The 27215-nt window shown below is 39.2% G+C and overlaps 1 protein-coding gene across 1 annotated transcript in view; it reads left to right on the top strand.

Annotated features, from left to right (window-relative positions):
• Window positions 1-2243: 2243 nt before the first annotated feature.
• LOC306954514 (uncharacterized protein) overlaps window positions 2244-27215 on the top strand; it is a gene marked incomplete at both ends in the record, with an annotated part of 33093 nt that continues 8121 nt past the window's right edge. Inside the window, 15 exons of the mRNA XM_079545610.1 lie at window positions 2244-2380; window positions 3141-3262; window positions 4197-4319; window positions 5789-6212; window positions 7125-7261; window positions 7471-7605; window positions 9301-9463; window positions 10093-10214; window positions 10660-11023; window positions 16866-17006; window positions 17635-17756; window positions 18345-18467; window positions 19917-20340; window positions 21389-21529; window positions 27010-27140. Coding sequence (XP_079401736.1) covers window positions 2244-2380; window positions 3141-3262; window positions 4197-4319; window positions 5789-6212; window positions 7125-7261; window positions 7471-7605; window positions 9301-9463; window positions 10093-10214; window positions 10660-11023; window positions 16866-17006; window positions 17635-17756; window positions 18345-18467; window positions 19917-20340; window positions 21389-21529; window positions 27010-27140 — 2809 coding nt within the window. The remainder of the gene's footprint in view (window positions 2381-3140; window positions 3263-4196; window positions 4320-5788; window positions 6213-7124; window positions 7262-7470; window positions 7606-9300; window positions 9464-10092; window positions 10215-10659; window positions 11024-16865; window positions 17007-17634; window positions 17757-18344; window positions 18468-19916; window positions 20341-21388; window positions 21530-27009; window positions 27141-27215) is intronic.

The raw sequence follows: 27215 nt of genomic DNA, 5'->3' as shown, positions 1-27215 counted from the left end.
CAAATTTCTGGCTCTTCCCTTCATGTATTCATTTGTACTTGGCAGAATTAAGCATACGTTGTTTGACTTGGCCCACCCTTTCTTCCAAGCAGTCCAGGGTTCAAGTGAATCATTTTTCCCAATGCTTTGTTTGCTCTGTATTTTTTCCCTTCCTTACCCTCATGTAGGAAATGTAACTTCATGAGAAATCATATTGTTGTTGTTCTTCCTCGCTTTTTTTTTGTTGTTCCTTCTTGAATGTGAATTCTACACTGTTATAAAATGGTCTCTCCCTTTGTGCAGCCCTTTATACCAGTATTCTGAGGTGCCAGGCTCCCATATAGATATAATTTCCTTGTAAAACTTTGTTGGAGGACCTGTATGCTATAATATCATGGTGCTGTACTTCTTGAGGTGTCCACCAAACACTGGAGTATCACTTTATGGAATAGTTCTAAGGCAAGGACAGGAGCAAAACATTAAGAGCTCAGTAGACTTTTCAGTATCTGAGTACCTGTGCCAGTGTTTTCTAACCTGTGCTTGGAAGATCATTGTTTGTCACTAAAGCTATGGGTGCTCATCTAGGGTGTAACTCTGTATTACAACTTGTAAATAAAAAGTATGTACTTAGTAGACTGTATTTTTGCAATGTTTCACACTTTTCTGATTCATTAGACAGATGATGTAAAATCACCTATTAATACTAGCTGCCAAATGATTTTAGAACCATCTTGACTTATTTGATGTACTCATGTTTTTAAACAACATATCTGTCCCAAATTGGATCCTCTGGCTATGTCATCATTTCTAGAATCTGCAGTTTTATAGGTAGAAAAAGTTTATGTATATGTACATACATGTTTTGTATTCTTTCACCCTTATTGCTTTAAAGCTTTATCAGTGTTTTGTAGTGAAATATTCTTTCACTCTTCCTCCAAATATTGTTGAAAGGTGACGCTTTTAGCCCTAAGCATCATTTTAGGTTGTTGTTGTTGCTGTTTGCTTTTATAATGTACTGTAATACTACATTACATTAGAATATGGACATGAAACTATAAGCAGTAGGTTACCTGAGATGGAATTTATTCTTGACCTTATCTAAATCCACAGTGCTGGGTCCCACCATGGGGTCAGCAAATACCCATGAAAACAAATACCCAGAAAAACAAAATGCTAGGATGGGGCTGCAGACATAAGTAAAACAGATTTCATCATTTATTTCATTTTCATTTCATTTCATTCATGGGAAGAAGTACTCTTGTCCTCAGCAGGGAAAGAATGCCCAAGTGACTGCATTTGGGGGCTGCTTGTTTCCAGCATTCTTTAGAGATCTTTCCCCTGATCCTCTAACTGAATGCATTACCACTCTGAAGGATTCATCATGCCAGTTCTGTAACTTTTGCAAGGTGCTACACTGGCAAATAGGAAATTCTCCTTTACTTAAAATGATTAATCCAAGCATAGAGATCACAAATACCTGTGCTGTTCCTACAAGCAAGACCTTATCACAGCTCTGTAAATCACTGTTTTAACTGAGAAGTCCAATGTACAAAAAACAAAACAAAACAAAAAGCTAGAACTTTGCTCTTGGGTGATTAAATTCCCATAGTAACTGTAGTTACTAATTTACAACTGGGAGTTCTCTTCTATTTACAGAAAATCCTGTATGTTGTGTTTGCCTGTTAGAGGTGGTGGTTGCTTGTTCATTCAAAAATACGTTTTTCTATATAAGATCTTACAATACAACTGCAAGTCCTGGCATGGTTTGCAGAATTCTCAGCCTGTGCGAGAGACTGAGCTGCCCTCTGTCCATCAAAATTAGTCCATATTTCATTAATTACTGCACTAAAATTGTGCAAGTTAAAAATCACTCTAGGACCAGGTCTCACTTGGAGGAATGCTTAGCTTCAAATGCACTAAGTGTATTTATTGAAGAAGTCTGGTGCGTATGTGTAAAAATGTAAATTCTCCTTTTGCCAGATACTAAATGCAGTAGAGCAGTATGTGGGTGTTAGCATGTTGGAATGTCAGCAGAAAGGCTACTGCAACCTGTCTGACTACAGTGATGTGGCTGGTAGAAATGCAAGAAATGAAATCATTAAAACTCTGGCCTTCTGCTTTCCGCTGAAAGTGAGACCGGGAAACTGAGGTTTTCCCACTGATTTGTTTCTAATACTATCCATCTGGTGCATGAGGGCTCACAACCACTCCCAGAGTCCCAGATTTAAACAGTTACTTTGTTGTGTTTCAGGAGGCACTTCCTAATGGCGCTGATTTCATGTTTATTCTGGAATACGTTTGGCTTTAGTACAGCTGTGGGCTCTAAACCCAACATACTTTTGTTTCTGGCTGATGATCTCGGCATTGGAGATGTAGGATGTTATGGGAACAGTACCATAAGGTAAAAAAATGTCTCAGAAAAATATATTTTACACTACAGAATATCTATCCTGAGTAATTAAACCTAACAAGAAAATAAGAGCAGTTCTTAATTCAAGGCACTGGTAGTTCAGTAATTGGTATATTAAAGTACCTGTTGTTTCTATGCACATGGGAGTAGAGCCTAAATAAACAATGCACAGTGAAAGGGTCATTTTGTTTTTTATTTTTTTTCTACTATTTCCTCCCCCTCCCCCCCCATGTGCTAACTCTCCAATTGCATATTTTAGTAATAAAATTTTCTCTCATTCTCATTCATGAAATTCTTAATTCCATTTCATATATACTTAAGCTTCCCTGTGCTTTTCCAGTATCCATTTCAACTCTTCCTGCTGCTGTAGTCCGTTTATCTGGGAGAGCTAGGCTCATAAAATTTAACTATTTAAAGTTATATGCAAAATCTTAAAATATAAGTTCTATGTAATGTTACATCACTCTATTATGAAATAAGCACTGCATTTAAAAGCATGATGCAGAAAGTCTTGGTTCCAGTAGCTCTATGTGCTCTGGGAGACTGACTGAATAAACTCTGAAATTAAGGATCTAACTGGGCTGAAAAAAAAAAAAAATAAAAAAAAATAACAGCGGGAGTTTTGGCATAAAAAAATCACCCTCCTTATATAAAAGTCTTTCCATTTTAGTTTTGTTCTTAAACTAAAATTACAAAAATTGTAAAAATAAAGTTCAGGATACTTCTTTTAAAAATTGAAATTTTATTTTAGGACCCCAAATATTGACCGCCTGGCAAGAGAAGGAGTGAAGCTTACTCAGCACATTGCTGCAGCTCCGCTCTGCACTCCAAGCAGAGCAGCTTTTCTCACTGGCAGATACCCCATCAGATCAGGTTGGGCCCATTTTGAACAACAGATTTCTAATGTACAGAGCTGAGGGACTATAATAGCTAATAAGGAATGGAGGAGAATTCAGCTAATTCCTCACCCTGAGTTAGAAAGTGCACAGCTAGTGTCTGTAACTTTCTGTTAGTAATTTACAGTCAGAAACCACTGCCTCACCAGCTGACATCAGCTTACTTTATAGGATTCAGAAAATCTTTATGATGAAAATAGATGACTATAGGGAAATGCCAAGAGTATCGTTTGTCATTTCGTTATTACACCACAGCCTGGGCTGAACTGTTGGAATTCATTTTGATGGTGATGGTTAGAGATAAGGTTGAAACGAGGCTCCCAAGAGGGAAGTGTGGAAGTTCATAGCCATGGTAGCGCAGAAAGTCACAAAACTGAAGTGACAATGGGATACTGGATCCATTAACCACCTACTTGAGACACATTTTGGAAGACTTAATAGATATCTCCCACTAGGAGTTACATAGGAGAATGAGGTGCTTACATTAGGAGAGCTAAGTGGAAAATCAATGTGTTGAGAAAGCTATATCTCACCTAACATTACGCAACATCCCCCTGAGATAGGGAAATGCAATTATCTCTCATTTTAGATGAGGAGCAGAGAGGCCAAATGATAACATACACTCAGAAAAGCAGAAAAGAGAATCTACTATATACTCTCCCCACCAATTAATTTTCGGCTTGATGGTAAATCTAGCACTAGGCAGCATTTGTTTTGAAAAATAACACTTGAATTTAGATGTACTATTGCTAATGGGATGCACCTACCTTTGAGATATACCTAAATTTACATTTAGTAAGGAACTCTGCTGGCTGTAGGTTAAGCACCTGACCTGGGGGCTGACAGGAGCATCCCAGCCTCTGCAAGCAGAGCATGAGACCATCAGGGATGATCTGAACTATTTCTATCAGGGATGGCTTCCAGCAATCAATACCGAGCACTGCAGTGGAATGCTGGGTCAGGAGGGCTCCCTGAAAATGAAACAACTTTTGCCAGACTTCTACAGCAACAAGGCTATACCACTGGGCTGATAGGTAAGTGAAAATGTTTTAGTATAAGTTTGAAAAATGATTTAATTACATGAATTTAGGCACTGCACTTGTCCCAAATGGTTGATGAACATGATTCCTTTCCAGAAGATTGAAGGCAGAAAACAACACCTTGTAATTACAAGACTGAAAATACTGTGATCTAAAGAGTTTTAAGACAATACAGATATTTGCACAGGGCATGTGAAGCAGGAAGGATTAAAACCTAACCCATTATTATTACGGGTGAGCATTTATTTTACTTGGCTTAAGGCTTTTGAATGTTTTGCCCACTGAAAGAGTTTTGTTAACTTTGTTATTTGTTCCAAATAAAACAGTCTTTGAGCATTTCAAAGGCATTTGAGGCAAAAGGCAAGGAAACGAAAGAGGATAGGGAAAGAAAGGAATGAAGTCTGTACCCACAAAACAGGTGATGAAGCACAGGTGCCTCACAGGTGATGCTGGGAGGCCTCAAAGAGGCACAGTACTGTGGCAGTTCCCTCAAATGAAGCTGAGGAAGATAGAAGAACATTAGAGAAACACTGTCCTGGAGCACATGCCTTCCTGTCTGTGACATTGATCAGACCTCTACAGTTTCAATTTTCATCATCCTTTTTCTAAATACTCTAAAATGGGCTGGCAAAGTATTTCTTCTCCCTTCTGTCCTGCTTTTATTACTTGCTCAAGTGAAAGATACTTCTGCAATGGATCGTTTAGTATAAATTTATAGGTATATCCCTTAAAGCCAAGGAGTTCAGCTGTGCCAAAAACATTGTCATCTCCAAGTTCTGAAAATAAATGTGGCTGCATTGAATTGAAAGATAATGAGGTAAAGTCTTCCTGGCTGAGTCTATAATTACCTGGCAATCATATAGACCAGGAAACCTCAGGGTTCTTTGATCCAGCACATTTTCTAAGCTTTTGTCTGCATGCTCTGTTTGGGAGACTAGGCAGGGATAGAGTGAAAGGTTGTTTTACACCTTTTCCTCCTCTTCATATTGAATAAGGACAGTGCCTAGGAAATCATTTTTCTGAGTCTGGTGATCAGAGTGTTTGTCAACACTGGCCAAGAGTTTCTTGGATATTCTAGTAAATTTATAACGTATTAAAAGAAGTTGCAAGTAAAGCAACTGAAAGTTAGGAAGGAGGTATATTAAAGAAAGCAGCTGGTGATTTAGAGACTATGATCCCCTGATCCTCATTGAAAAGCAATTGAAATCCCATCCTCAACCTTCATCACTCTAGTACCTGACCTGGCCATTTTGCAGATTTTTCTTTTTATTGTGTGACCATTTGGGGTTCACACATTAGGACACAACATTTACCCATCAAGCACTGGTTTCATCCTGCCTGCTTGTGCACTTTGATGCTTTGATTCACCAAATTCCCAAGGAAGTACTTGCAATGCTACTTGAGCATCTGTTCAAGTTGTCCAGTTAAATGTTCTGATTTTTTTCATGCTTTAAAACTTTCAGGAAAGTGGCATCAAGGTGTAAACTGTGAATCCTTCAACGATCATTGTCACCATCCCCTAAATCATGGGTTTGACTACTTTTATGGCATGCCTTTTACACTTATAAGCAACTGTCAAGAAAACAAGCCTCCAGATATGGATGTAGCCCTTCAAGACAAGCTTTGGCTTTACAGTCAGATAATTGCCCTTGCTGTTCTTACTCTTGCTGCTGGAAGACTGACTGGTTTGGTTTCCATCCGCTGGAAGATAATTGCCTGTTTCATGTTGGTGGGCTGCCTTTTCTTCATTTCTTGGTACTCCAGTTATGGCTTTGTGCAGCGTTGGAACTGCATCCTAATGAGGAACCATGATATCACTGAGCAGCCAATGAGATTAGAGAGGACTGCTTCCCTCATGCTGAAGGAGGCAATGTCATTTATCAAAAGGTAAAATGATTGCCTGTAGTTTTCTTTAAAAGTGATAGGAGGCTCTGGGCTCTTGGAATAGGGTATTTTTTTTCCACTCTAGCTATAGCCATATAGCTTTTAAAAATATAACTTCTTAAAAGTCATAGCCAAGTTTTTTATTTAGAAATTTAAATTTTAGTTGCCCACGTAGAAAAAGACAACGAATAAGATTTCACCAAATTATACATAAACATCTCATCATACACTGTAATCTGTAAATAATAAATTTCTTCCATTATTGACCAGCTAATTCTTACATGTCACTCTGCAAGCCTCATTTGTGCTTTTTCTCATAATTTTTATAAAACATGAGATAAAAGGGGAATGATGCACAAAATTATTCCGTGTGAAAATCTCAAAACATTTAGCTCCATTTTCATGTCATTCGAACACTTGAGAAGGAAGCTGACTAATAGCATTAATTTACTACTAGCTTCAAGTTCCTCTTTGGCCTATACAGCCCTTGATAAGTATTTCTGTGTGCCAGATGTCTTTCTGTAAAACAGGGAGAGTAACTGTCCTTTTCTTAAAAGTATATTTAAACATATATACTGAAAAACTTTAATGGCCATCTTAGAAAAGCCATGTCAATCTAGGTAAATATAAAGCTATTTCCAATTGCTTTTAATTAAAAAAAGAATCAGAGACATGCAGCTGATTCTTAAAAGCACTGCACGAGTGCCATGCCTGTTTACACATGGGAATCTGCCTAAAAACCTATCTGTCTTGTCTACATTTCATGCAAGAAAGCAACAATAAACTAAGATCAACGGGGTTGCATTGTATGTGGATACAGTATAGACCGATTGTTTGTGTCTGTGCACTGATGAATATGAAAACTTTCAAAATATTTCAAATGCACAGCAAAAATAATGCTTCTTTGTTTTTAAGAAACAGACATGGACCATTCCTTCTCTTTGTTTCCTTTCTTCATGTTCACACACCTCTCTACACCACAGTGAAATTTCTTGGGAAAAGCCATCACGGTTTGTATGGAGACAATGTAGAAGAAATGGACTGGATGGTGGGTAAGTATCCTTGATGAGAGATTTGTTTCAGATATGTATATCTGTGTGTTTTAAAGCAAGAGAAGTAATAAAGCCAGGTATCCACAGCAATCTATGCTGTTAAAACCTTCTCAGAACACATTGCAAAAGATCATCAGAATGTTATACATGTGGATTGATCTTTCTAACTGCTTAATTGGAACCCTGATGTCTCTCTTCTTAAATTTAAGGCAAAATTTTAGATTTGCTTGACAAGGAAGGTCTGAAAAATCATACATTCACATACTTTGCCTCTGATCATGGAGGACACTTGGAAGCTCAGAATGGTTCTACCCAGATGGGTGGCTGGAATGGCATTTATAAAGGTAAGAAATGAAGTACAGCTTTACATGTTGATTAAAAACAGAAACACAGTGATGTAACCTAGGTGAAGTTGTTAAGGCTAGAGTGGGTTACGTTGTTTTCTGGCTTGAAATACAGGCAACAAACATAGGTGCTTTAATCTTACATTTTCTTTCAGTAAAATGTAAGCATTTTTACACATCTCTTTGATAACAGTACTATACAGTTTGATACTTGTAAACTATTCGGTGTTCTCAAGCAAAAAGCACTGAATAAAATATGATAGATCCCTTTAAAGCTCCTCTTTTTCCCCTGCTAGGCCCCAAATATGTTTGTTCCTGATTTACTTTTTTTTTTTTTTTTTTTTTTTTTTTTTTCTCATTATTTCCAGAAACCATTGCCTCTTTGATATGAAATAGGGTAAGGACACATTGTGCTATGACTTACAGCAACAGTTTAGCCCCCTGTATGCCTCCAAACTCTATGTAAGTCAATGATTGGCGTAAGACCCAAATGACTTTGGTGATGCAAAAAGACTTCACTCACTACTGCCTGCTTTTTGTGCTGTGAATTATGATTCAGCCTCCTGAGCAGTGCAGTAGAATTTTAAAGCCACAAGATATGCATTCATTGCACTTTCTTCCATCTGCCCCAGCAACACTGAATCATTAAATCACTTCCTCCTGTGTTCTGCCATGAACATGTGCTTGGACAGGACTCAAGGTTTAGGCTCCCTTACCACCAGTGAACCATTCACTTCTTGCCCAATCTTCTCTTGTTTTTACTTTCCTAAAACAGGTTTTTTCCAATTACAAACCTTCTTGAGCTTTTCTGCAGGGCACAGAGGAGGTCTAAGACATGGAACTTTGGCTCCCACATGGTGAATGTTTTGATGCCGAGCAATGGTTGCTGGCTCTTAGGGAAGGTCTTATTTATAGTATGCTTGTTCTCCATCTCTTTCCTTATTTCATCTCTGGTATCAAGATGCTGTATTGTGTTAGTTTATGTTAGTAGCAAGCTGGGAAAAGGTGTTTTGCTGTCATTTTAAGTAACGTGTATATGATTTGATTTCATAGTTCAGATTTTTTGCTTCTGAGTTTAGGGATATTGCATTAGGAAAGTCAGATCCAAATCTCAATTTGAAAAATACAAAAGATGTTTAAGGCATTTGGAAATATTTCTGTGTTAAAAACATGTATTTTCTTCCAACACTTGAAGGGATTATATAAACAGGAGGGGGTGTGTCTGCTTATGAGAGTGGATAGTGATAGGACAAGGGGAAATGGTTTTACACTAAGCAGAGGAGGTTTAGGTTAGATATTAGGAGGAAGCTTTTCACTCAGAGTGTGGTGACACACTGGAACAGGTTGCCCAAGGAGGCTGTGGATGCCCCATCCCTGGAGACATTCAAGGCCAGGCTGGATGTGGCTCTGGGCAGCCTGGTCTGGTGGTTGGTGAGTCTGCACATAGCAGGTAGGATCTTTGAGGTCCTTTTCAACCCAGGCCATTCTATGGTTCTATGATTCTGAAGGGAATCCATGGCTACAAAGAGAAGAAATATTTTTTAGAGCTGTTTGTTAAGGTAAGATAGTAATTCTTAAGTTTTGTGTAAATTTAAACAGAGTATCGAGTATTTCTTCAGTCTTGTGTCTGCTGCCTCTGTGAATACTTCCTTGTGAGTTTGCCTCTGAACTGTATATTGTTTAATTTTACTGCAGGTGGAAAAGGCATGGGAGGTTGGGAAGGAGGGATCCGTGTGCCAGGAATATTCAGGTGGCCAGGAGTGTTACCTGCAGGCATTGTTATCAATGAACCTACGAGTCTGATGGATATTTTTCCCACGGTTGTTCATCTGGCTGGAGGAATATTGCCACAGGACAGGTATGGAGATATTTTCAGTAGGAGAAATTGAATGGAGAGTTATCAACTAAATAATTTCAGTGTTTTGGGTTTTTTTTTTTTAATAATCCAAGGAGATCTCCCATCTATACTGTAGTCTCAAGCCCAGTCTAAGATTTTAAACTCAAAAGCAACCCTCCCTCCCTTCTCCATACACACCTGGATATGCCCACAGGTATGCATGTGGCCACAAGTCTTGTTCATTTCTAAACAAAATTCAGCATTGCTCAGGAAAGAATTGATGGCTGAAGTTGTTTTGGTATCAAATTACCAAAGCTATGGACGCATACAGACTCCTCCTAACAACATTAAGCCCATACTTGTTCAAAAGATTTCTACAAACTCCTTTGAATTTTCTATATATAAACAATTATGGGATCAGTATCAATTTGTCTGAATAAAGAATATTATTCCAGTAGACCAAACCCTAAATACTGTGTATGTATTACTAACTGGAATAAGTTTCTCCATATATTTTGAAAATAGCGAATTAACTCAATAAATTAAAAAAGTCTAAAGGATTTAAAATGTTGGCCTGACAATCTGCTGGCTGTGACAATATACAGTTAACTCTGTCAGGTTTGTCCCTTCCTGAATATTCATTACATTAGGGTAATCGACGGACGAAACTTGATGCCTTTACTCCAAGGAAGAACTCAAAAGTCAGAGCATAAGTTTCTCTTTCACTATTGTGGATCCTACTTGCATGCAGTGCGATGGCACCAAAGGGACAGTAAGTGTAAACGTTTCCCGTTAACTACGGTATAAGATTTCTTCTCTTGATATCTTTCTTGATGTATGACGGATTTCTTGCATGATGACATTTATCTGTATTGATCTCTGAGATTTTTGAAATTGTTATGCATTATATACCAGTAATTCTCGCTAGCTGGAGCTGTCTTACAGCTAAGAAATACTTGTAAGTAATAAAGGAAATGCATTATAGGAAGTGGGATGGAAATAGAAGCTGGCTGCCTACTACACTTGAAGCCTGATACGTCTTCTTCACTGTTTTCTGTCTTCAAACTCAGTACTTGGTGTAGAGAATGTTATCTGTGGTGATGTGAAAGCCAGGGTTTGTGACAAGAGGTCTCCTTAGTAAGCAACCACTGCTTGAAGACAATTCATCTTTTCCTCTACTGTCTTGTAGTTGTGCCATAAGATTTCTTTTCTGACAGGTGGAGCTGTCTGGAAGGCTCATTATGTGACCCCAGTCTTTCATCCAGCTGGGGCTGGGGCTTGTTATGGAAAAAGAATTTGCCCATGTTTTGGGGAAGGCGTGACCCATCATGACCCTCCACTACTGTTTGACCTCTCACGAGACCCTTCTGAGTCCCAGCCTCTGTCAGCTGACACTGAGCCCCTCTTCGACACTGTAATAGAGCGGATTGGGAGAGCCATTGAAGAGCACCGCAGGACACTGACTGCAGTCCCACAGCAGCTCTCCAGGTACAACATCATCTGGAAGCCATGGCTGCAGCCCTGTTGTGGGATGTTCCCGTTCTGTTGGTGTGATAAAGAAGGTGAAAACACACAGAGTTTGTGAGATGGATGACTGCTAACATGTCCTTTGGCACTGAGTCCTTTGCTGACCAAGCGTTCAGAAAATAATCATGTCCTTTGTCTTGCAAGCCAAGTGAATGAAAATAAAGTAATTTTGAGTTGAGATTTACTCTTTTATTCTTTACCACTAAACAAAGGTTTAAGGAAATCCTGTCCGGTGTGGTAAAGGACTGGAGTGGAGACAGTTTTTTACAGATTTAGATCTAAGAGACAGCTGTAGAGGGATATGCCTAAATTCTGTCTAGTTTATGCCTGCCCAAGCAGGACAATTTGGAGAACTCTGAAGAAACCCTAGTATGTCATGCTGACTTAGATAAATCTCTGTATGATTGCAGTTGTGCTTCTGTGGTCTATGATTCATGGGCATACTCTATCCAACATAGTAATTTGTCGTTATTGGTTTCTGCATTTTTCTATCATCTTTGCAGAAGTATTATTGAGATGTTGAGTGATTGTGATTTTGTCAGGGATAGTTCTCATGCAACTTTACTTGATTGACAATAACACATATCACAAAAAAATATGAAGTTGGAAATGTTGAAGACCAGTATAACTCTGCAATAGTGACAAAGAAGAGGGAAGCAATTTGCTCTTCAGTAGGAGGTCCTGATGCAGATTATGTTGGCATACAGTAGTTTTATTGTATAAAAGTTGCCAATAAAAATGTTTGGATAAATACCATGCACTGTTTCATAGTCAGTTAGCAAAATGTGGTCCTTTTGAAGCTCATAAGAGTTAATGTTTAAAATATTTGGCAGTCATATGCCTATATTTACAAACCGTAGCTCCTAAGAAGGGATCATGCCAGTTCTAGTTTAAAAGAAAACAAGAACCAACCAACCAACCAAGCAAAAACCTAGTGGTATGACCCTAGCTAGGCTTTCTATGGAGGCACATGACTGTACTGAAGATTCCAGTGAAATTGCAGAGACTTTAATGCTTTAAGCTGTACTATTGACTGTTCCTCACAGGATGTATATGAAGTCAGGTTTTATTATAAGCATACTGCAAAAACTCTGTACAGAAATTGGGTTTTGAAGTGAGTTAACAGAAAGTGATTGTTTACAGATTTTGCAGATATATTTTTTTCTCCCCTTACAGCTGCCCCTGCAAACATTTTACTTGCTCAGCCAGTCTATTTGCTTCATTTTTCTTATCTCAGTGTTTTTTCATTAGCATTTCTTAGAGATGATGCAAATTTCTGTTGTGTCATTTCAGTCTGTTTCTTTACTACTACAGAAAACTTGTCAAGGTTATAAGGGGATGTATGAATGCCTGCACTTCCTTTTAGTACCCAGACATGAGAAAAAATAGAGAGTGCCAGTATAAAGCACCCAGTGACTCAAAATTAAGCTTTTGCTGGCAGAGAATTTGCAGTAGTGAGGAAAAAATACCTCCCTGTGCTTTGGTGCAGTGAAAAAATTCCAAAAACTGAAAAGGAGGAAATAGTGCAGGGCTCAAAGTGTATGGAAATGTAACGTCCTTTCTGCTTCATTGCTATAAAGCTTTTTTTTTTTTCTTTCTTATAAAAGGTCTTGGTTCAAAGCTTAGTTGTGCTCAAGACAATACATAATCACAGCTGTTACCTTTGCAGTGGGGCACTAACATAGTAGTGAGTAATAGGACGTAAGGGCTATACAAGCAGAATGCCCTTCCATTTCCAGAAATAGATTTGTAATGAAAAGAAAATTCAAAGCTTGTTTTTTCTTTTTTTTTTATATTTAAAGACAAGCCAGCAGCAGCATGGGCACATCTTCGGTAGTCATCTCATGATAAGAACAATGGAAGCAGCCTAGAAAAGCTGAGAGAAAAGTTTAGTCATCATTTGGACCAAAGACAGATGTAAATTAATACTTAAATTATTGGGAACTTTTAAAGAAACACTTTTCTCAAAGTATGGGGTAATTTTCAAGACAGACAATTTTTCAAGGGAAAGCTTTGCACCAGAAATATTACAAGCTGTTACATAACTGCACTAAACAAGTATTATCTTCAAATAGGTTTTTGCAAAAGCAGACAAATGTGACAACTTACGTCTTACAAGGATAACCAAACATAGCCATGTGTTCGAGGAGATGAACAAAAATCTTTCTCCAGCCAAAGCTATCCCTTCCAACGTATTATATTAACCTGCTAGTTTAAACTGCTTCACTTGACCCCTGCTAATATATCTCGAGTACAATGTTAACTTTGGCACTCACAGTGCTCAAGGGACCAGAGGAGCTGGAATGTCAACAAGTGAATAGAAACTGTTTCTCTCATTGCTCAAGATCTTTGAAAGGATAAAGTGCATCACAACAGAGCTGACTTCTGAAAGAAGTGGATGTGGGGAAGGGGAATACTTTACCTTCAGTTCCCGGGAAAGACATCTCATTTAATATCTTCAGTGCAGGTAGGTTTAGCTCACCTGAAAATGCAAAGAGAAAGAAAAGACAACATGAAAGAAGAAGGGGAGGACAAGCCAGTCCTCTTATCCTGCTTGAGAGGTCAGAAAGCAGGGTAAAAGAAATAAGACCACAGGACTCCAAGTTTGATTTTGTAATCCTTTTGAAGGATTTTGGAGGCACTGCAATTGAGCAGTGCCAGGCTTTACATGGATCTGCACAGAATTAACTGGATAGACAGCCCAGAGAAGGCAGTGGCTATGTTGTGTCACTGTTTAAAGAATAAAGACTTTGTACTCTATCTGGAATTTGTGTGAAAACTCAGAGGCGGTCCCACTCACTGCTCCTGGCAGACATCCCAATGGCTTCTGCATCCAGAACTGGGGGAAGGGAGATGGAAAGCAAACACAGTAAATCCACTCCCACTTCCTCCCACACACATCTCAGGGGATCAGGCTGTTTAGCAAACCAGAGAACAAGAAGGAATTCCAGAGCAGGAAGAAGAATTTGTTCTCCATGTTGTTAAAAGGAGATGGCTTGTTTTTGTAGGACTTGGTGTTTATTGTGGCTTACTGGAAATTGCTATCTGCCATTTTCTTGGATTTCTGTAAGTTCCGCAGTACAACAAGGTTCAACAGTAAGTTGCTGCGCTGATTCCTAGAGGATGGTGCTTCTTGGAGTTATGGATTACAGATTTGTTCTTTTAGTTTAACAGCTAAGGAAACTCGACAAGCCTTAGGCCCCAGTACAGTCTTTGTTGCACTCACGGTGATGTGTGAGCATCACTGGTGATGTGTGAGCATCACGGGAGCACAACTTTCAGAAGGAACCAATCTCTAACAGAAAAAGCTGAATATACATACTATTTAAATTGATTATTTTTTTTTTTTTTTTTTTTTAAAAAGGTATTTCTTCTAGCCCTTCAATAGGGACACTGTTTGTAAAATGGCCTGCAATAAATCAAGGAGCACCACTTTTTATTGCGCCACAGCCAGTGGTATTAAGACTGAAATGTCTTGCAGTGCTACTCAGCTCCTCAGTTGACATCGCAGTGTTGTTAAGATTGTACCAAATCTCAGTCTAAACATGGCTGTAACTGCTGTCAGCAGTCAACTGTAGAACATGAAACTCTGGGGATGCAGTGGAAGGCAGCAGAGGTGCTGCACCAGCTTGGAAAACTTCTCAACACCCATAGGAATGAAAGAGAAAGAAGGGTAGCAAAACAAGGATTTCTTATGGTCTGGATATTTCATATTTTGATCACCTTTCACAGTGAAGAAATTAATGTTTTTAATTTAATTCAGTGTACAGCAGAGAGATGAAGTTTGCCAGTACCAGAGCAACCAATTTATTCTGTGCATCTGGATGATTGTTTACACAGTTCCTGTGCAACATTTTCTGCAGATTTCTTGCTCTGCATCTATTCACAAGCAAAAAGAGTGCATTCCCCAAGCCATTTTTTGTCCAAAGCAACCAGCTCTACCTTTTATTTCAGCAAGCATAGGAAATTGCTTCCACTTATGAAGTGTGCCTCGAAAAGAAAAAAACAGTATATTTAGAAACAGAAAGGTTATTTTTAGGCTTTAAAGTCCAAGGTGAATTCACAGAGTTGGCAAGTAGAAAAATGGGGCTGTTAAACTTATAAATGGCATTAAATTTGGAAGTTCTTTATCATAATGATATTTATGTTTCTGGAGAGTTTTTAGTAACGTTCAGATAGAAGCACCTCCCTAAAGGCAGTAGATGGTATCCAAATCTAAGAGTGTCACATTCATTCCCTAAGAGTTGCACAGTAATTACTAGTTCCCAGGCTGGCTTTTATTTGAGGCATATTTTGTAATTTCTAAGCTCAGTAAGGATTAGTTTATTTTCCTGAAGTTAAAATACAGTTTGATGTTACATAAAGAGTGAGACACTAGATTTACATATCACTGCCTCCTGTTTCACTTAATAGAAACCCTTATTTCAGTGAAGACCAGCAGTTTTGTGCCTCTATTTAGTAACCAACATCTTTAACACCAGTTTAAAGTATTTAGTCCTCTTGCCAAACATGAGTCTGAAGTTAATGGCAACTGAAAGCAGGCTGGATCCTGTAATGCTGCATGCTGAGCAGTGCCCTCAAAAGTTCTTTCTCCTACATTGCAGGGTCTGCTCAAGAAGGCTCTGCAAATAGACGTTCAGAAAGTTGGAGACTGCACTGTCAAGCCCTAGTGCACTGCATTCTTGTTGTCAGCCACAGCACTGGCAATGTGATTGTGATAATACAGGGTAGTTAATAAGCAGCTTCTCAGACAAGGTCACCAGAGCTGCTGGGCTCTCATTTTTTTTTACTTTAAATATTTTTTAATTTTACATATATTTTTCCTTTTTTTTTTTTTTTTTTTTCTTTAACCAGAATCATATGACAAATGATGTGCCTTTTTCATACAAGGAGAAGCCATGAAGTTTACCAGGGAAGACAGCGGTAAGAAAATGTATGCACTGGGGAATCTTTCTTGTATTTTTAAATGTTGTGCATAATAAAATGTAAACAGATCTCTAAAAAATAAAAATTGTTGAGAATCTAAGAGCAGTGAATATGGATTTAGAACTAGATCTTCTCATAGAATCATAGAATGGCTTGGGTTGGAAGGGATGTCAACGATCATCAAGGCTCATCAAGTTCCAATGCCCCTGCCAACAGGCAGGGCTGCTAGCCACTAGATCAAGTACTAGACTAGGCTGTCCAGGGCTTCATCCAGCTTGGCCTTGAACATCTCTAGGTATGGGGCATCCACAGACTAACCGGGTAGCTGTTCCAACACCTCACCATCTCTCTATAAAAAAAAAATCCCCCTGACATCTAACCCAAATCTCCCTTCCTTTAGTTTAAAACCATTCCCTTTTTGAGGCCTTTAAGCCCGTTTTTTTGTTTTGTTTTGTTTTGTTTGTTTGTTTGTTTGTTTATAAAAGGCAGAGGTTTAGGAGCATAAGTACTATATTACATTAATATAGATTTATCACATTGTGCTATCTTAATGAACTAGTAGTCAGTAGATGTTTTCTAGTACATGTGCTTTATTTCAGGTGAACTACTTCTCACAAACACATTGAGCAACTAAGATATGTGCTGAGATAGACTTCTAGGAAGATACCCAAGGTTAAGCCCATTGCTGCAACTTTGATTCTGCAGATGGTACATAAATGTGGTGCTGTTTGTAGCACTGTGCCCAATGGATACAGTACTCAAGCTATTGCCATTTTAACCAGTTGCATGACAAAATTTCTGCTCAAATGAAATGAAAAAGTACTGGTTTCAGAAAATATTCACGAGCTCCATCTGCAGGAAGTATTTGGTAGCTCCTTGCATCTGGTCAATCTTAATACTCTAATAATTAAAAGTACATTATAAAGCTTGCAAACATTTTTTTTTCTTTCCATTTTAATTTTAACTTCAGGAGCTGCCTAAGTATTTGGCTCATTTTGTGCTTGTCTCTAAGAACTTGTGTATCAAGTCCTCCAAAACCCAATTTTTTACTGATACTGGCTGATGATCTTGGCATTGGAGATGTGGGTTGTTATGGCAATGATACTATCAGGTAAGAATTCTACAAAATAAATTACGCCATCTTGGTAAATTTCAGTGGAAAAAAACCCTGCAGTGGTGGCAATATTAGAATATTTCTTATTAACAGACCAGTTTATCTAGATACACTTCTTTCCAAAGCATGTTTAAAGTAAATGTTCTACAGTAATTCCTCTAGGAATAAAAATTACACAAGCATGCTTGAGTGACTTTCATGGACTTTCAATTTTCAGTATGTATAGTCAGAAATTTGTAAATGCGCACGTGCCTCATATTTTTCAGATATGTATATAGTTTGTATGTATCCACAACTCAGGTGCTGAAACATTAAGAACTGAGATCAGGATATCATACCAGCTAATTACCCTTGTTGGCTTGTTACAGGGTGACACCTCAATCTATAATGCGCTCTATTTATCCCTACTGCAGCTTTCAGTCTGGATAGATCTTGATTGTTAGAATGATTGTGTGTATTTATCCCGTGTCTTTTCTCATCTATTACAGTCTTGCAACTTGAGCGCCCATGTCTAGTAGTGGAATTTTTTTCACTGTGCTTCATGAGCTTGTGATATGAAGTAGAACTGAAATAGCTTTTCTTTACACATGAATAAAAATCATATTGATATGATTTTTCTTTTTAGGACACCTCATATTGATGGTCTGGCAAAGGAAGGAGTGAGACTTACTCAGCACATTGCTGCAGCTGCTGTCTGTACTCCCAGCAGAGCAGCCTTCCTGACTGGCAGATACCCCATCAGATCAGGTTGGACCTCTCATAGTTCACTGCAGTTTGTCTAGCCATTGTTGCTATTAAAAATCCCTTTAAACAAACCATTATAAAGACTGGTTAATCTAAGGCTTTGGGACCTCAGTGAGATGGGCAGAAATAAAGATGACTAGATTTACTGATTGATTTCCATGGGAAAATCCCCACATAAAGCACATTTCATGTGGTTAAATGACAACACAGGAATGGATGAAAATCAAAACAAGCACCAAAGGTATAAACAAAGTAGTTGTTGAATGTTGAATGTAGTATTAAAATTTATATTAAGCAAAGTATTTTGATTACCCTAATGAACATTTTAATAATGAAATCCATCAGTGTGTGGAATAGTTCTCAATGATACAACACGTTTAATTCAGCCTTTTAAAGTGAAGACAGAAAACCATCCATGTTATCTCATGAGGATAGCTTGTCTGATCTCACTCTAACTTGCTAAAGGAGCTATAGCTTTGAGCTTCGTGGATAAATGTTTTGGGTTCTTTTTTGGTTTTTGGTTGTTTTGTTACTTTGTTTGCTTGTTAGCTTTGCTTTTTCTTTGTTTTAAAAATTGCATTTCCTCTCCAGGCATGGCATCCAGCACAGAACGGCGCATTCTTTTTTGGAATGGGTGTTCTGGTGGACTGCCACCAAATGAAACTACTTTTGCCAGAGTACTGCACGAGCAAGGTTATTCTACAGCACTTGTGGGTATGAGACACAGAAACTTGATATCTAATGTTATTCAAATGAGATTGTTTCTGTAAATGTTTTTCTTTGCCAAAATATATCTAGGATCAGATAAACCAAAGTTTTTTTGTATGGAAAACTTTAAAAACCAACAGGGTTTTTCAAATTCCACTCACAACCCAACCCCCAGTAGCGTCAATACAATAGAGGTGATAATTCAAAAATGGAATGTATGTATGGAATACATAGATGAACACAGCAAAGAAAAATAACTGCAGAGGAGGAGAATATCTTTCTTGCCTAGTACAGTTTGCTTTAGAAGAACCAATATTCAGACAGAGCAAAAATATGTTGTCTGACAGTTGGTACCCAACTCTACAGTGGTCTTAATTCTATCTGATGGCTAGATTTTCTGTTACTTACTCATCCTTCTTATCATACAGAATAAAAAGGTCTTAATTTTCTTCTGCTGAGACGAAATAGCTGGAAGAGTTCTATTGCCTCAAGGGGGGTTGGGATCAGAATCTGTGTTCAAGAAAGAAAATCCTTTTAATTGTTTGCTAATTTTTCCTGAACAGTGATTATATGATGTGTCCTTCAAGCACCTCTCAACTTTATACTCTTCTAGGTAGTCACAGGTGCTGTGTGCTTAACTGTAATAACTGTGATTTTATGCCTCTACTTGGATTCAGCACAATGAAGTGTCCTTCATTTCCTAAACTGAAATGAGTCTCAGTGATGTACAGGCTTCACACAAGCTTGTGCAAATGGAAGATCTATCCCTAGCTCGTTGCAGTCTGGTATAGTTTGTTCTGTAAAATACACTCATGTACAGGAGCACTGAGCTTATTAGTAGATCTCTGATGTTATTTGTCTGGTTAATAGGCCCAAAGCCCATGGTTATAGGCTGTGTCCTTCAATGTCACAATAATTACACTGCTCTGTAAAATGACTTCATTAAGTTTCATTATCAGTGCATGACATATTCTGATATATCCAATTGTACTGGATAATTAGAGTGGCCTATTTTGCTACTCATTTTAGGAGAGCTAGTTTGTACAACTTATTCCTGAATTTTATTTTTGAATTTGAAGGTCAGATTGAAATTATGTGTAAATTAGTTCATAATTTTTGCACTTAGTTGTTTCTTTTGGCACAAGGGATTCTCCCCACCAGGCCACACACTTAATTAAAGTCTACTTCATCATACAATCAGCCTGAAATATTGCAACCATATCAGTACTTAGAGAGGTGCCTGAGCTGGACTGTTATCTATGTGGAATTATGTCAGTTAAGTGAAGAAAAAGAGCTATTCTCTCAGATGCAGTGCCAGGAGAGCCTGTCTTATTCCAACTAGCTCCTCCCTTGGTTGCACTTTAAATGAGGAGTGCAGCCAACCTTTTAGAAACAAAGGCAAACATACGTGAGAGAAATTATGTTGGTTTTAATACTTCTATTTTGTATTTCCAGGGAAGTGGCATTTGGGTGTGAACTGCAAATCCCACCGTGATCACTGCCACCACCCTTTAAATCATGGCTTTGAATATTTTTATGGCATGCCTTTTACTCTTCTGAATGAGTGTCAAGGCACAGATGACCCTGAACTGGCTAAGTCTTTGCAAGATACATATTTGCTTTATACACAGATAATCTTCCTAGCAGTGTTTACGCTTTTGTTTGGAAAACTTACCTGCTTATTCTCAGTAAAATGGAAAATAATAGTATGTGTTACCATCTTTGGTCTCCTGTATTTCCTTTCCTGGTTCTCCAGCTATGGATTCACCAAGTACTGGAACTGTATTCTGATGAGAAACCATGAAATCACAGAACAACCAATGAATCTAGAAAAAACTACTTCTAATATGTTGAAGGAGGCAGTTTCATTCATTGAAAGGTAACCAACAAAAACAGTATCACTTCTTAAGGTTTTTTTAAATAATACAATTGCTCTGTCATGCACTACTGGGTTACACAGCTGGCACACCAAAGTATCTGCTCCTACTGTTGGCCATCAGCAATTTGCTGTTTTCTGGCATCCATGTAAGGTCAGCACCCAACTGCTGTCCTTCATCTTTTGCATAGCTTGTTAGCTTCTAAGGAAAAGGAAGATGATTTTGTTGCGTTTTTGATTTGTTCACAATGGAGTCCTAGCCAAGGACTGGGCCTGCAAGCAGTAGGGACAGAAAAAATGATCTTAGCCTGATGAATGAACTCCCATGTAAAGTTCCATAAGTTAATGTTTTGCAAGCAGGAGACTGATACCGAGATTTGTTTTGTTTTACCAAAGTGTCTTTCATTTAAAATGCTACCAGCTAGAGTTAAACTGACTGCTAAGTTCTTAGCAGTATTCATGTGGCAAGTTTGGACATATCCCTGAATAAGATTGTATTATTTCCCTGAGGGCTTGCTTGAAGATTTTGTTGTTGTTGTTTTTAAGGGGAAATGAAGTGAGAGAAATCTCTTGTGTCTAACTCTGAACAAGACAAGCTTAGGTTTCTCAAATATCCTGCTTTATCTCTAGCTGCCAGTATTAAAGGGATGCAGTTCCCTTCTGGGTGCAGCATCATACCTGCTGGTTTCACATGTATATCTCAGATACTCAGTGACACCAATGTTTAGGTTTAAGCAAGTGAGTCCTATTCTCCTTGCCACTGAAGGTGTTATTTAGAATCATAGAATCATAAAATGGTCTGGGTTGATTTCATGCTTTACATGTATCTAATTTGGAACCAGAAAAAAGACCCATTACTATTTTAGTCTTTCTACAGAACCAAAATGTTTGAAGGGTGTTTTAATCCCCTCCGTCTCCCAAAGCCTCAAAAATGCAAGATATCAAAATCTGATTATTTTTTTTCTAGATAGTCACTACCATCCTGCTATTATATTTTGTTTAGAGTGGTAGTTTGCAGAGAGATGACTACTCTTGTTTTCTCTTATTTCAGAAACAAACGCAGACCATTTCTTCTCTTTTTTTCCTTCTTACATGTTCACACCCCACTCATTACCACAAAGGAGTTTCTGGGAAGAAGCAGGCATGGCCTGTATGGAGATAATGTAGAGGAACTGGACTGGATGGTGGGTAAGTGGTGATCTCGAAGAAATTAATTTATTTAAATATGGAAGATGACAGAACTCGCTATTTATATATGACGAAAAATCTTGCCTTGCATATACAGTTAGCTCCAAAGGTAGCCATTTCATTACAAATCCTCTTTTCTTATTCTTGGTGTGAATGTGGAAACTTTTCCTATTTCTAATTGACACACTTCAGTGTTGCAGTGCAAAATCATAGAACCATAAAATCATTTAAGTTGGAAACAACCTTTAAAGGTCATCTAGTCCAATTGCCCTGCAATGAACAGGAACATCTACAGCTGGATCAGGGTGCTCAGAGCCAGGTTCAGCCTGACCCTGAATGTCTCCAGGGACAGGATATCCACCAACTCTTTTGGCAATCATTTCCCCTTTTTCTGTCACAACAGACTCTCCTAAGGAGTTTGTCTCCTTCTTTCTTACAGCCCCTGTTTAGATATGGAAATGTCACTTGGATTAGGTCTTCCCAGAGCCATCTCTTCTCCAGGCTGAACAGCCCCAGCTCTCAACCTGTCCTCACAGCAGAGATGTCCATCCCTTGGATCATTTTTGTAGCCCTCATCTGGATACACTCCAAACAGGTCTATGTCTCTACTGTACTGAGGACTCCACATCTGAATACAGTATTTCATGTAAAGTCTCACCAGTGCAGAGCGGAGGGGCAGGGCCACGTTCCTCAACCTACTGGCCATGCTTCTTTTGATACAGTCCAGGATACAGTTGGCTTTCTGAGCTGTGAGGATATACTGCTGACTCATGTTTAGCTTGCCATCCACCAGTATCTCCAAATCCTTTTTGGCAGAGCTGTGCCCTATCCTTACAATCCCCAGCTTGCATTCATGTAGAGGGTTACTGTGATCCAGATGCAAGACCCTGCACTTAGATTTTTTGAACCTCATGAAGTTATCCTGGGCCCACTGCTCAAGCCCATCTAGGTTTCTCTGGATAAAGTCAGATAATCAAATATTACAGAGTCATAGAATCACCAAGGTTGGAAAAGATCTCCAAGATCATCCAGTCCAACCGTCCATCTACCATCAGAATAACCTCACTAAACCAAGTCGCTTAGTACAATATCTAAACTTTTCTTGAACTCTTCCAGGGAGAGTGACTCTACCACCTCTCCAGGCAGCCCTTTCCAGTGCCTGACTACTCTTTCAGAGAAGAAATTTTTCTTAATATTCAATCTGAACCTCTCCTGGAGCAACTTGAGACCATTCCTTCTCGTCCTATTGCTAGTTATGTGGGAGAAGAAGCCGACCCCCACCTCATCACAACCTCTTTTCAGATTGTTGTAAAAGAGCTATAAAGTCTTCCTTGAGCCTCCTTTTCCCTAGACCAAGCAATCCCAGCTCCCTCAGGTACTTCTCATAAGAGTTGTGCTCCAGACCCCTCACCAGCTTCACTGCCCTTCTCTGAACATGCTCCTGAGCCTCAATGTCTTTCCTGTAGTGAGGGAGCCAAAACTGTGTACGGTACTCAAAGTGTGACCTCACCAGAGTTAAGTACAAGGGGACGATCACTTCTCTGATCCTGCTGGCAACATTATTTCTTATACAAACCAGTATGCCATTGGCCTTCTTGGCTACCTGGGCACAATGCTGGCTCACATTCAGCCAAATGTCAACCAGCACCACCAGGTCCATTTCTTTCAGCCACATTGTCCCAAGCCTGTAGCATTGCCTGGGGTTGCTGTGGCCAAAGTGCAGGACCCAGTACTTGGTCTTGTTGAACTTCATCTCACTGGCCTCAGCTTGCGATCCAACCTGTCCAGATCCCTCTGAAGGCCTTTCCTATCCTAAAGCAGATCAACACTTTCCCCCAGCTTAGTGTCATCTGCAGACTTACTGAGGATGCATTCAATCCCCACAAGTCATCAACAAAGATACTGAACAGGACAGGCCCAATATTGACCCCTGGGAAACACCTCATGACTGGTTACCAGCTAGATTTAACTCCATTCACTACCATGCTCTGGGCCCAGCCAACCAGCCAGTTCTTTACCCAGCAAAGGGTGTACCTGTCCAAGTCACAGGCTGCCAGCTTCTTCAGGAGAATACTGTGAGACACAATATCAAAGATGTGGCTGAAGTTTAGGTAGAGTATGTCAACAGCCTTTCCCTCATCCACTAGGCAGGTCACTTAATCATAGAAGGAGATGAGGTTGGTCAAGCAGGACCTGCCTTTCATGCTGTCTGGGCCTGATCCCTTGGTTGTCCCACACATGCCTAGTAATCTCACTCAAGATGATCTGCTTTATTACCTTATCTGGCACTGAGGTCAGGCTGACAGGCCTGTAGTTCCCTGGATTCTCCTTACAACCCTTTTTGTAGAGTCACGCTGGCAAGCTTCCAATCCCTGGGGACCTCTCCGGTTGACCAGGAATGCTGACAGGCAATGGAAAGCAGTTTGGTAATCACCACCGTCAGCTCAATCAGCACTCTTTGGCAGATTCCATCTGTCCCCAGTCCAGGCAGAGTAACAGGTCTTTGTTTACTCCAGAATTATGGGGAGTTTATTCTGCTCCCCATCTGAGACTTCCATGTCACGTGGTAGAGTACCCTAAGTATAATTGGTCTGACTTTTAAAGACAGACATAAAGAAGGCATTGAGAACCTCAGCCTTTTTCTTATCTTCAGTGGTCACATTGTCCCCCACATCCAGTAAAGGATGGAGATTCTCCCTAGCTCTTCTCTTACTGTTAATATATTTAAAAAAAAAAAGATTTTTGTTCTCTTTTACCCTAGTGAGCAGGTTGAATTCAAGCTTGTCTTATGCCTTTCTAATTTTCTCTCTACACATCCAACAAATTATTTGTGCTCTCCCTGTGTTACCCATCCCTTCTTCCCCAGGAGGCAGACTCTCTTTTTCTCCTCAGAAAAAGTTCCCTATTCATCCATGCTAGTCTTCTTCCCTGCCTCTTATGGCCCTTCCCTCATCTTACGGCACAGGAGGACAGCCTGCTCCTGCACCTCTAAGATTTCCTTCTTCAGAAGCATCCAGTCTTCCTGGACACCTTTACTCTTCAGGACTGAATCCCAAGGCACCCTCCCTGCCAGTGCCCTGAATAGATCAAAGTGTACCACCTGGAAGTCCAAGGTAGCAGTTTCGCTGACATTCTTTCTAACTTGACCAAGAATAAAGAACTCGACCATTTTGTGGTTGCTCTGCCCAAGACAGCTCCCATCCTCCACATCTCTCACCAGTCATTCTGTTTGTGAATGGCAGGTCTAGCAGGGCACCTTCCCTTGTAGAATCTCTTACCAGCTGTATCAAGTTAACTTCCACACGCTCTAGAAACCTCCTAGATTGCTTCCTCTGTGCCATATTATATTTCTAGTATATTTCAGGAAATCTGAATTCCCTCTTGAGAACAAGGGCTAGCAATCAGATATACTTAATCTGCGCCATTTGCCTCACCCCCAACCCCATCATCATTCCCCCAGGCTCAAGCAAGCCTTGTTTTAACAGCTTCCCCCTTCATACCTAGTTTAAAACCCTCTCAATAAGCCCTGCCAATTCCTAGGCTAGGATCCGTTTCTCCCTTTGAGACAGGTGAGACACATCTGCAGCCATCAGGCCAGGCACTTTGTAAACTCCCCCATGATTAAAAAAAAAATAATAATAAAAATAATAATAATAAAAAAAATAAAATAAAAAAATAAAAATAATAATAAATAATCCCTGTGATTGTATTTATGAGATGGATTTTCTTGGTCCTCTCACTATCCCTTGCTGCCAATGAAGGGTTATAGGAAAACGCCATCTGGACTCCTAATCCATCTAACTGCCTCAATGCCCTCAAGACCCTTTTGATTGCCCTCAGGCTTCTCTCAGTGACTTCATCACTACCAACCTGAAATATCAGTAGGGGATAGTAACCAGAGGGGTGAACCATACTAGGAGGTTTTCTAGTATTGTCCCTGATCCAGGCCCCAGGAAGGCAGCACACCTCCCTGTGGGTAGGGACTGGCTGAGATACAGGGTCTTCCATTCCTCTCAGAAGGGAGTCGCTTGCAACAATTACCCTTCTTTAGTTTTTCGATCACATTATTAATTGGAATATATGTTTATGCAGTTGAATACCCTCAAAAGATGTAACTTGTTCTGCTGCTGAATACTGCATTATATGTGGTGGGTTTGTTCTTTTTAACAAAATTAATCCTTAGAACAGAAACCAGAACTCTCTCCTAGCCAAAAGGCCAAATTGAAAGGACACGGTGTTTCACTTAACAATTTAATTAAATTTAAAAACATAATATACACTCGGAGCCCAAATTTAGACCTAAACCTTAATAAGTAGTTCATTTTTACTTCAGGAGGAGGAAGATAGCTCCTATTTGCATTTATTCAAAAGCGAAGACCCTGCTGACAAAGTATTCATCTCCTGTCCATGATTCTCTGAACCTTTTCTACCTCCAAAAACCATGCTTAAAAAGTTGTAGTTTGAGAAGAGTCTGACTGCCTGTGATTGGCAGGTCGAGCACCTCTGCTAGATCTCATTGCACCAGAGAACTCTGGTGCAATCTTCTTACTGTCACTTGGCAACAATCAAATTCAGGCACAAGCTACTCAAGCAGAACAGAACAGCAGAAGTACAAAGGTACAAAGAACATGTGTTGCATTGACTGAACGGGATTCTGCTATTGAGGACAAACATGCTAAAAGATTTGGGTCTAATTCAGACCAGAGAGGCCTTGAGTCTTCTTTGGCTAGGTGTCTATTTGCAGGTAAGATCAATAATAAAATGACCTGACCATTGGCTCTTGTTTTTTCCTTGCACACAACAGCTGTTTCTGCTGCTTCTGTAGCTACGGAAGCTGTTTGCAGTGATTATATTTTGATGTAGCGAGTGAGGAGAAAGAGCAATCAGAGGTAAATTATATACTCTGTGTAAATGCTTCATGCTACCAGTAGTGAAAACATTCCTTATGAAGTTAGATTTGAATTGCACTCTGCAGAGTTTTTACCACTAACATCCTGAGAACATTTTGGCTGATTGTGTGAAGCCTGATTTCAGAACACTCGTGTAGCTCTTGGTGAGACACAAGCAGTTTTCTGTGATGAGGCAGTGCTATTGTTTAAGCTTGTCAACAGGCTTTAGGTTACTCAATGGATACAATCCTTGACTCAGAAAATTTGCAACACAAACATGACAGAATATTCTGAAAAGACTGAATAAAAGGATCATTCATTTACGTTATTTTCCATTTAAGTTTTTTGTTTGTTTTATTGACACTACAAACAAATTTTGGACACATTCAGCAGCTTTCTGTTGAGCTCTTCTTACTTCCATAATTCAGGATTATGCATTGCTTGCGGTTGCTCATAACAGAATTCACTGAGGTCAACACAATAACAGAATTCACTGAGGTCAACACAATGACTGGCAGCACTGAATTTTAAGTCAGTGAAAAATCTGACTATATCTCAGGATATTGTTATGTTGTTTTGCTTTGTTTATAGGTAGGCTTCTGGATGTTATTGACAAAGAAGGCTTGAAGAACACCACATTTATTTATTTTGCATCTGATCATGGAGGATCTGTAGAGGCTCACAGAGGAAATGCCAGATTGGGTGGATGGAACGGTATCTATAAAGGTAAAATCTTAGTGGCACATGCATGCATAAGACTGCCTATTGAAAAGAAAGCAATAAAGTATGTCCAGATATGTT

The sequence above is a fragment of the Tetrao urogallus genome (genome assembly GCF_951394365.1).
Source record: "Tetrao urogallus genome assembly, chromosome: 1".
Taxonomy (NCBI): Eukaryota; Metazoa; Chordata; class Aves; order Galliformes; family Phasianidae; genus Tetrao; species Tetrao urogallus.
The sequence above is the reverse complement of the archived record's forward strand: the minus strand, read 5'-3'. Positions and strand labels throughout refer to the sequence as shown.